Here is a 10,956-nt window from a genome sequence, read left to right on the forward strand (position 1 = left end):
TAGTGTGCCGGCATAGACCAAGTATGGTTGCAACGTGGGAGACCACCACCACTCGCTCCCCTGTTAGAGTAGTATATAGCAGCATTAGCAGAGATTCCAAACACTTGGTAGTTCAAAAACTTGTAGTGAGGGAGCAGTGAAATGTAATGTAGATTGTTCTAACTGTTGTACAAGCCTATTTAAAGCTTCAGTTTAGTTTGCAGATATTCAGAGGGCCGGGGGCAGTGAAATGCAACGTAGATTCTTCTGATTGTTAAGCCTATTTGAAGTCAAACGAGGAGATGAGGACATTTGCCGCTTACCAATGTGTTGTTGAGCAATCTTATTCAAGTAGGAGACAGAACGCTCATTCAGTTGATTCATGCTCTCTCCACCCTGAATATCAGCGTAAGTTTTGATTAAGACCTTCAGATGAAGTACATAACTACAAACATGGGTTCAGCATAATATCGCTGCAAGTGGCTAAGTGGACACTTGTGTTGTTTTGAACATTCTATTCAGTTTTAACTAGCAACATCAGGTTGGAAACATTCTATTTAGAGCTACAGATATGGTCTTCAGTCAATTCAAGATCTGAATCTTAATTAAAAAGAGGCCACTATGACTTGTGAACAAGAGGGTGAACTCAAATATTACAAACCCAAACGCTAGATCTTTGGCAAGGCTCAAAGTGCACAATGACAAATGATGCGGTTCTGTTCAACTCTACTACTGAAAATATGGTATACAAGGCTGCATATACTTACCGGCAGTTCTTGATTTCTGGTGTCAGGATCAGAACCCTCGGTAATCTTGACGATATCCAAGCCTCTAAAAGAATCTGAACTCTTAGACAGGGCCATGGCATCGTGCCACGTGAGACCTTGGAGATATCCCACGTGCCTTTCTCTCAGCGCCTCATTCAACACCACCTGTGAGACATACGTACAAAATTATTGTTGAAATGGTACATACAATTAATTATGTTTATTGTGTAACTACAACCACGTGCGAGTTTGGTGAGAGTGAAGAGTTTGGGTTTTGGTAAATCTTTGGATTACCTTAACTTGACACTGACTGTAACAGAACTCCTTTATTTTACTTAATCAAAAACGTGCTAAAGCACGATCTCGAAAAGAAAGGGGGACAAATACAGAAGGGTTCACAAGGGTTCACAAGGGAGTAGAAGGGCTATCTCTAAAGGATCATGGTCCGAGACAAACTCTAACTCCGTGAATCGAAGAAAAGGGAAAAATCCCAAAAACTAGGTCAAGAACTAAAATTGCTCGGATCTACGATCTCGTGAGGAATTAGTAGATTTTCTTCGGTGAAAAGCTTCAACTCATGTCATAGATCGATCCAAGGCAACAAGAACGAATCAAAACGACCTCAAAACGATGAAACGAAGCAAGAACGAAAAATCCCCTAAAATAGCTCCGAAAATCATGGAAAAGGAAAAACTTCAGATTTAGAAAGGAGAATAAGTGGAGCACGAAATTGATCCTTGGATTACTTCATGAGGTCAGGTTACAAGCCACTCCTAGCCAAATCAAAGGTAGGATGACAAAAAGCTCAAGAACAAGAGCCACTCCACTTTGTAACCCTAGCCACCACTCAAACCACACAAATGAGAGTGACCCTCCAAGGATAGCTGCACAACCAGCCCCTTCACATATATATAGGCGCCCGTCAAAAGACAAAAACACCCTTACATGAAGCACACAACCCAAATACCCTCCAGATGTAAATCCGTCCAACTTTTTCTTTCTTCATCCGACGGCCACCGCGCCTTCTCACCGGTAGCTTCGCCTCGATGCGAACTCCCCGATACCGCCACGTGCCGTCCGTTCCGCATCAGAACCTCCGCCCGGGTTTTAAGGCCCAAACCCGTAAACCCGCCTCCAATGGTTTTGAGGACAAACCACCAAACACGGCTCCGATGGTTTTGAGGACGAAACCACCAAACACGCCTCCGATGGTTTTGAGGACGAAACCACCAATCCCCTCCGATGGTTTTGAGGACGAAACCACCAAACCCTCCGATGTCGATGCTTGTCCGACCTCCGCCAAGCTTGACGCCATCGGCTTCCTTCTTGACTCGACCAACGCCATCTACACCTCCCATGTAGATGTGTGTCCGGCCTCCGCCAAGTGCCACAACGCCATCGCCTCCACCTTGACTTGGCCGACGCCGTCTTCATCACCCATGTACACTTGCGCTTGTCGATGTCCCCAAGTGTCAGCACCTGCGGCTAGTCACCCGGCCTCCTGGTCCCTCGGTCCAAGCCTTGCGTCTGCCCTTCACCACTCCCGGTCTGTTGGCACGACACGTCTCTACTTGACCTTTACCTTGCCGTTGACCACCGTCTCTGAGCTCCACACCTACGCACCACAAGCCAAGAGACATGTTGCACAACACACACGATACAACACAACTCACGCAACACCTCCGGTTAGCCATTAGCATAATCAAGCACATATATAAAATATGACTCAACCGAAAAAACCTCAAACCTTTCACACATGTGTCAATCATTCACCACACACACATAGACACGTCTCAACCATGTGTTCACAATTAGTAGGAATAGTAAGTAGCTAGATAGAGATATCTAGATATGATTATAGAGCAGCACTTAGGCTTAACTCTCCAAATCCTGGTGTCTACTCCACCAGAGAAGAAGGAGATTATGATGACTTTGGAGCATAAGAATTTCACGGAACATAAGCTAACATCCATGAATCGGTTTATTTTGATAAAACAGCGCAGGATACAACGAAGAGAAAAAAACTTATACGTTCCGAAAGAGACGAAGAACTCTGGATGGTCCAACAGATCAGAGGACCAGGTTTAAGGTTAAGGACACCCACTCCACCATGCTGATCGAGCACATCCTCTGTGTCTCTTGTGATAGCGCTTGCTTGTGATGGTGCTTTGTCTAGTTGACCACCAAACCCCAACCCTAGCCAATAATGCCTTGCATTCTTGCAAAGTTGAAGGAGTACTTTGCTGACACGTACAGACACAATTCACACGAACGTGCACAGAGCTAGCTACCGATATGTTTCCATCTTCAGGCCTGCAAACGTTTGGTGTTGCGATGCCCGATGAACGTTTCGAGGCCAGAGAGAGCACTCCTGCTCCGCCAGTGACCGGCCATAGAGCATCAATCAGTCGCCAATATAATGCAACTTGACCACAACGCACGTGTAGCTGAGAGAGAGAGAGAGAGAGAGAGGAGGGGACACACTGACTTGTCCTCGACGGCACCGCACATCTTATCGAGATCGTCTGATCGGTCGATTATGGTACGTGTTGATTAGCATGAATGGTGGATTGGCGGCATGGGCGGTTGGTTTGGCGGTGGCGACGGGCGACGGACGATGGGGGAAGTAGTCACCTCCACAATGCAACGCTCTCTCTCCCTCAGCAGGAGCCAACTTTTTTTTAATAACATCTTTAATTAATTTGGTTTGAAAAGTTTTTACGGATCGGTACCAAACGTAGCTCAATGCAATTTCAAAATCCAATTACGTACGACTGGTTCTTCTTTAAACAATGCAACAAATAAAGTTACAATATCACAGAATAACTTTTCGAAGACGATTCAATCCACACAATTATTCGTTCTGAAACCGTACGTATGACGACTGCATGAGCAGCGGAACTAAAATTGATTTCCTCCAAGATGGCTCACGTCTCCCCACCTCTCAAGAGTCCACTGCCCGGTGACGCCGGAGATACGGAAAACGTTCAGCGAAGTGTTGGGGATGTCCTTGCTCGTGAAGTTGTTGAGTGGATTAGCGTGCCGGCAGAGCCCAAGTATGGCCGCGCCGTGGGAGACCACCACCACTCGCTCCCCTATTAATGTAGTATATAATAGCATCATTAGCAGAGATTCCAAAACATTTGGGAGTTCAGAACTTGTAGTGAGTGAGCATGTATTCTGTTGGTAAGCCTATTTGAAGCTTTAGTTTAGTTAGCAGATATTCAGAGGGCCAAGGCAGTGAAATGTAACATAGATTCTTGTGATTGTTAAGCCTATTTGAAGCCAAACGAGGAGATGAGGACATTTGTTGGTTACCAATGTGTTGTTGAGCAATCTTATTCAAGTAGGAGACACAACGTTCGTTCACCTGATTCATGCTCTCTCCACCACCCTGAACATCAGCGTAAGTTTTGATAAGTACATAACTACAGTCTACAGATATGGTTTAGCAACAAATCGCACAATAGTTGTACAACTCGATAGTTACCATTTCAATTTGGACAGACAAAGCTGCATATACTTACGGGCATTTCTTGATTTCTGCTGTCAGGATCAGAACCCTCGGTCATCTTGTAGATATCAAAGCCTCTGAAAGAATCTGAACTCTTAGCCAGGGCCTTGGCATCGTCCCACGTGAGACCTTGGAGATATCCCATGTGCCTTTCTCTAAGCGCCTCATTCAACACCACCTGTGAGACATACGTGCAAAATTGTTGTTGACACGGTACATACAGTTAATTATGTTTATTGTGTACTTATAACGACCATGTGCGAGTTTGGTGAAAGTGAAGGGTGTGTGTTTTGGTAAATCTTAGGATTACCATAACTTGACACTGACCGTGACAGAACTCCTTTTTTACTTAATGAAAATCAAAACAAAAGGGAGGGGGCGGGGGAATACAAATGTATGTACCGTATGCACTCTATTCTTTCTTGGAAGAAACAACAACAAAAAAGAGCACTTACATTTGATACACCGCAAGCTCCCGCTATGATTTCAGCAGTCACAGAGGCTCGCCTCAAGTCAGAAGAGTATACGGCGGCAGGCCTGGCTTCGCTCGACAGACGGCTGGCCACCTTAGTTACAAGATTGTGGCCAGAAATATAATGTCAGTGCTAGAATAGTGGGATAATATTCATCACGTTCTGCATAGCGGTTTGAGAAACAAAACATTACCACGACGGCTTGCTGCCTGCCAGCCTCATTTAGCTCCGGATCCAGTTGTCCCTGGTCATTGGTGAAGGATGGGTTGGGTAAGAATTCCCAGTTTATGGGAAACATGACATGCGGTTACTGAATGTAAGGATTAGTGACAATAGCAGTAGGTTTGTCATCTCCTACATCTAACGGCAACGGGTGCAGGCTACGAGCTTAATGTTAGCAACCTAACTGGATTCACTAACAAATAACTTGATTCAAGTAGCAAATCCGAGTACATACCCAGGAGAATCTGAGGATAGAGAGGAGGAGAGTTGGGAAAGATGAACTAAAGGTAAGGGTAAAAGGTAATGTTCAGATAATTTGTCCCCCCTCCTCAACTGCTGCAGCTTGCTTCTTTTGTAGTGCTTGTCCCTTGCCCCCTTGGGCCTGTATGGGCTTGTCCCCTGCCGTCTTGGGCCTGTGTGGTATATACACAGCCCACTAGACGACCCCTGACACTTTTTCTTTTCGAAAGCGTGCATTTGCATTTGCACGTGCTTCATTAAGTGGAATCAGAGAGTTTTACAATCTCCGGTGCTAGTCACGGCGAGGGGCCATATCTAACATGGAGGGCACACAAACACAAATCGCCACAAAGTGACGGAGTCGTTAGGTTGTACTAACTAAATAACCATTGGCGCGACCAAAACGGGAGGAAGGCCCGACGCGTGGCGATAGCTCAGGGCGTCACCTCACTGGCAACGTTCCAGCGCTTTGCAAGCATAGGCATGAGCTCGCCCATCGCTTCCCACTTCCGAGGGGATACGGGCCCGTCGAACGTCTCATGCAGTCATGGCTCACTCAAGTCCTGGCTCACGACAATGACGTTGATGGCCTCCAAGCGCCGACGCCCAGCCCCGCGGGCCGAGGCGTTGGTGCGCGGGTACTCGAGCGGCCGGGTGTGGGGGCGCCACTGGGGGACCAGGGCCAGCTGCCCTGCTCCTGGCTCTACGACTACGGCGCCACCGCTTCTTGGTGATGGCGACCAGATGTGCAGGCGAGGTCTCCCCCACACATGGCACCGTAGACACGGGGGAGGCCGTCACCTCTATGGCCCGGCGAGCAGTTTCCAGGTACGGCGACTGGCCGGCCGAGGGTGTGCAGTCAAAGTCACGGTCGTTGGAATGCTCCATCCAACGCAGAGCCTTGGATCTGCCCGCCGACGGCTTGGCTGGGAAGAAGGGTGCGGCGAGAGGAGACAGGGTGGAGCTCCTACCGGCACCATCGATGGTCCGGTGTGGGTCGACGAGAGAGGCGCGGAGGAGTTTGGCGGTGGACGCAGGGGCATCTTCATCCTGGTCTTCTTCCCCGTCCTCGTCATCGTCATCCAAGACGTCCTCGAGGACTTTGTTCTCCAACGAACGACTGCCGATAGGCGCCGCCGAGCAGGAGGTGTATAGAGATACTGTACAGAGATACTGTACCGTTGTTTTCTAGCTACTATTAGGCAGATCAGAGAAGCTGAGCTTGCAGCTTGCAGTTGCAGTTTCAGATATGTGTTTGATCAGAGAAGCTAAGCTTGCAGCTTGCAGTTGCAGTTTCAGATATGTGTTTGTCAGACATGAAAACATTAGGCCCTGTTCATTTGAACTTAATTATCAGCCATGTTATCAGGTATATATGGTACAACGTTTTCTCTACAACACATAAGCACCAACCAGCTTGCGTAGAAACCATCCGCCAAACATTTGGGAGTATGATTGGACTGACGGGATGGGGTCATTCAAAACACACACACGCACGCATGAACAGATGCAGTAATCAGGAATTCAGGACTCAGGAGAGGAGAGGGGGCGGCGATCGAGGACGGACGGAACCTGGACGATTTTGGAGGCGTTCCACGCGGTCTCCCCGTGCCGGACCACCACCACCTCCGTGGACAACTCCTCCTCGCTGGCGCCGGCGCCCGGCGCAGGGGTGGGCGACATGGCTCGGTTGGTTTGTGCTCGACTGCTCGCGGCCCCGCCGACGGCCTTCTCTCCTGTCCGTGGACGACGGAGACGGAGAGGAAGACGACCGGAATGAAGGACGAGGCTGTCTGTAGTACAAGATGACAGGGAATATAACGCGTGATGGCGATTGTCTCGCTGACCGCCACCACCAAACTCCCCAGTCAATGGCTTGCAAGCTAAGGGAAAAGCGAGGACGGACAGCGACGCCGCCGACATGCTCATCACAACACAATTCGCAGGGCCGCCGGCAGTCCGGCACGCACCAGCGTCGTTCGTGTGGCACGACGCTCTGCTCGATCGGCTGCTGTGCGCGCGGTTTGAACGAGATCAAGTCAGCTTTTGTTTCGATCTGCTCCGCCAGTGGCCGGCACCGACAGGAGGAGCATCAATCACTGAGTCGCCAATGCAACTTGATCATATATAAACGGCACTACTGCACGTCTGCACACGTGTCGAGATCGTCTGGTCGATTATGGTGTGGGTTGGCATGCATGATATGGTTCCCGTGTAAACAACTTATTTTTATAGCATATCATGGAACTGCTATAGAATATTAGAGTTGCATAACCACAATTCTGTTGACCAGGTGACACACACAAGTGATTTATTTGTTCTGCCAGAGGGCGGCTTGACCTTAGCCGCTTATTCTAGCTCATTATATATAGAGAGATAGCAAACTTGGTTTACAAGGAATAGTTCAAATACTACAACATATCCTACTGCATACTGCATAAGTCAGATGCATGCTTACTTCGATGCCAAGGTAACTAGCTGAAAACAGCATTATTGAAGGACCGGATCTCATAACACAGCGGGTCACCACAAAAATCAAGCGGAACGAGAAACGAGGACTAGACACGAAACCGGGACTCTCCACTTCTATTGAGAAGAAGCAAGGTCCCAAATCTCGGACACCCAAATCAACCGGTGGTAAGAGCACCTAGATAAAGTGGGAATGATAGAAACCCAACGCAACAGACGGAACACAAATCGGAGCCCAAACGAGCAAATTGAAAAAAACTCAGCCCTACAACTGTAAATATCGAACATGTCCGGTATGATATCGGACATGTCCGGTATGCATCTGGTATTTTTTAGCACTACACTGACAGAGAGAGAAAAATCCAGAACCCCATCAAATGGTGTCAAAAAATCATGAAATTTTAACCATAGCTCTTAGACACTAAAGGGAAGGTCTCCACCGAATTTCAGCTCAAAACTCCAAAGTTTGAAATATCAGACATGTACTAGGTCATACCAGACGCATCTGGTATGAACGAGCTGTTTCTCGGAAAAAATCAAATTCAAGCCATAACTCGATCAAATCAACTCCAAATGACTTGAAACTTTGCACGAGGGTTCACAAGGGAGTAGAAGGGCTATCTCTAAAGAATCATGGCCCGAGACAAACTCTAACTCCGCGAATCGAAGAAAAAGGAAAAATCCCAAAAACTAGGTCAAGAACTAAAATTGCTCGGATCTACGATCTCGTGAGGAATTAGTAGATTTTCTTCGGTGAAAAGCTTCAACTCATGTCATAGATCAATCCAAGGCAACAAGAACGAATGAAAACGATGAAACGAAGCAAGAACGAAAAATCCCCTAAAATAGCTCCGAAAATCATGGAAAAGGAAAAACTTCAGATTTAGAAAGGAGAATAAGTGGAGCACGAAATTGATCCTTGGATTACTTCATGAGGTCAGGTTACAAGCCACTCCTAGCCAAATCAAAGGTAGGATGACAAAAAGCTTAAGAACAAGAGACACTCCACTTTGTAACCCTAGCCTCCTCTCAAACTACACAAATGAGAGTGACCCTCCAAGGATAGCTGCCCAACCAGCCCCTTCACATATATATAGGCGCCCGTCAAAAGACAAAAACGCCCTTACATGAAGCACACAACCCAAATACGCTCCAGATGTAAATCCGTCCAACTTTTTCTTTCTTCATCCGACGGCCACCGCGCCTTCTCACCGGTAGCTTCGCCTCGACGCGAACTCCCCGATGCCGCCACGTGCCGTCCGTTCCGCATCGGAACCTCCGCCCGGGTTTTAAGGCCCAAACCCGTAAACCTGCATCCGATGGTTTTGAGGATGAAACCACCAAACCCCTCCGATGGTTTTGAGGACGAAACCACCAAACCCTCCGATGTCGACACGTGTCCGACCTCTGCCAAGCTTGACACTAGTAGAGAACAGACCTTTGATCCAAGGGCCAAATCAGGCTCTAGTCCCGGCATTTTTTGCGCCCGGGACTAGAGAGACCTTTAGTCCCAGTTGGTGGATCCAACCGGGACTAGAGGTCCCTGCCCAACGGCTCCTGCGCCAGGTCGTTGTGGCAGGGGACCTTTAGTCCCGGTTGGATATACCAACCAGGACTAAAGGTCGACCTTTACTCCCGGTTAGTGGATCCAACCGGGAGTAAAGCTCTTGTCCAGGCTGGTGGCGTGGCCCGTGGCTGAAAACATACCTTTAGTCCCGGTCGGATCCACCAACCGGGACTAAAGGTCCACCCTATATATACCGGCCAGCTTCTTCCTCCCCGAGCCCACCCGAGAGCTCAGTGTTCTCGCTCTTCCATCCATTCTTCTTCGATTCTCCGTCGATTTCTTCGATTCCTCCGTCGATTCTTCGGTTTTAAAGGTTACCAACTTCAAACTCTCATGTTTCACCATTGTCTTATCTCATTTTGTTCACTATATATAATTATATATATATGGTTTTTTATTGTGGTTTTTTTTTCATTTGTAAGCAATTTGAGCTCAAAATCACTTAAAGTTTGCATATTTACATTAAGGAAGGTTAAAGTAGCTATTAAAAACTAGTATTCACCGTTCATTTGTAGCATGCATAGCACACTTCATTGTTTAGAGATATAGAGAATTTTAGAGTTTTTTTTTAATTTTATTTGATTATAAAATGAGAAATTTATAGTGTATTAAAAAATGAGTATAGAGAGTAGATGGCAACTGCTTCTGGGTCCTCGGCCTCTCATGGGTTCCCAAAGCGACTTAGGCCGGGCCTCCCACTCATTGCATGCGGCAAGTGTTGTGATGAGACGAAGATTGTGATGGAGTACCGAGTGAAGAAGGAGGGTCCGAACAAGGGTCGCATTTTCTATAAGTGTCCGGATCGCAATGTGAGTTATTTTATCGTATTTAATGACTATGGTTAGTTTATACCTATTTTCATGATGGTTGTGATTAAAGTTCTAATTTATGTTTTAATTTCAGTGGGATGACACTGGATGTTTAGGCTTCTACTGGGTGGAAGAATATGTTGAACTCGTGCAAAAATATCTTGCACAACAGGCAGATATGGTGGCTAATGATGCAGTGATCCAGCCAAAGAAGCCCAAAGATGTTGAACAAACGGGAGATCTGTTTGTTTTAGTTGAGATTGGTCGCGAAATCCTTGTTCCGCTGAAGTGCATTTTAGCTTTAGTGTTTATAGTGGTAGTTGGGATTGTCTACATTGTAGCGAGGCTTTCTTAAATTTATAGCTTTTGTGGTGGTATGCATGTTGTATAGTTAACTAATTATGTTCTAGGTTTTAATACGGTATTTATGTCATGTAATGCAGATGAGTCGGCATTGGATGTACAATGCTGATCGTCGCTCACAAGAGTTCATGGACGGCGTGCATTCTTTGTTACGTGCGGCCGAGGCAAACAAACGCGATGGTTTCATGTGCTGCCCATGTGCCGTATGTAAGAATACGATGGAATATGCTAACTCAAAGACTCTTCATTCACACTTGTTCAAGTCGGGTTTCATGGCAAACTATATTTGTTGGACGAAGCACGGAGAAACCGGAGTTTTAATGGAAGAAGGTGAAGAAGAACAATGGGGCGATGATGATATTTTTGCTGAATATGGTGCCTTCAATGATACTGCAATGGGGGAAGCTGAAGAAGAGGTGGGGGCAAAGGAGAAACCCGCTGAAGAAGAGGCGGGGGCAGAGGAGGAGCCCGCTGACGATCTTGGTCAGGCCATTCGTGACGCACAAAGAGAATGCAAAAGTGAAAAGGAGAAGATCAAGTTCGACCGCATGCT

The 10,956-nt window shown here is 47.0% G+C and overlaps 1 protein-coding gene across 2 annotated transcripts; it reads right to left on the bottom strand.

Moving 5' to 3' along the window:
* Window positions 1-3,473: 3,473 nt before the first annotated feature.
* Window positions 3,474-7,510, bottom strand: LOC136508908 (phosphoglycerate mutase-like protein 4). 2 transcript variants are annotated; one of them, XM_066503690.1, is made up of 6 exons: window positions 6,768-7,510; window positions 4,927-4,977; window positions 4,716-4,826; window positions 4,274-4,438; window positions 4,117-4,140; window positions 3,474-3,841 (listed from the first exon to the last, which is right to left on the bottom strand). In XM_066503690.1, the coding sequence occupies exons 1-6, from the start codon at window positions 7,122-7,124 to the stop codon at window positions 3,734-3,736; spliced, it is 816 nt and encodes a 271-aa protein (XP_066359787.1). In that variant the 5' UTR covers window positions 7,125-7,510; the 3' UTR covers window positions 3,474-3,733. The 2 variants fall into 2 exon arrangements, with proteins under 2 accessions (XP_066359787.1, XP_066359786.1); XM_066503689.1 differs by having other exon boundaries at window positions 4,065-4,140.
* Window positions 7,511-10,956: the final 3,446 nt, after the last annotated feature.

Source organism: Miscanthus floridulus, chromosome 15 (genome assembly GCF_019320115.1).
Source record: "Miscanthus floridulus cultivar M001 chromosome 15, ASM1932011v1, whole genome shotgun sequence".
In the NCBI taxonomy this organism is placed as follows: Eukaryota; Viridiplantae; Streptophyta; class Magnoliopsida; order Poales; family Poaceae; genus Miscanthus; species Miscanthus floridulus.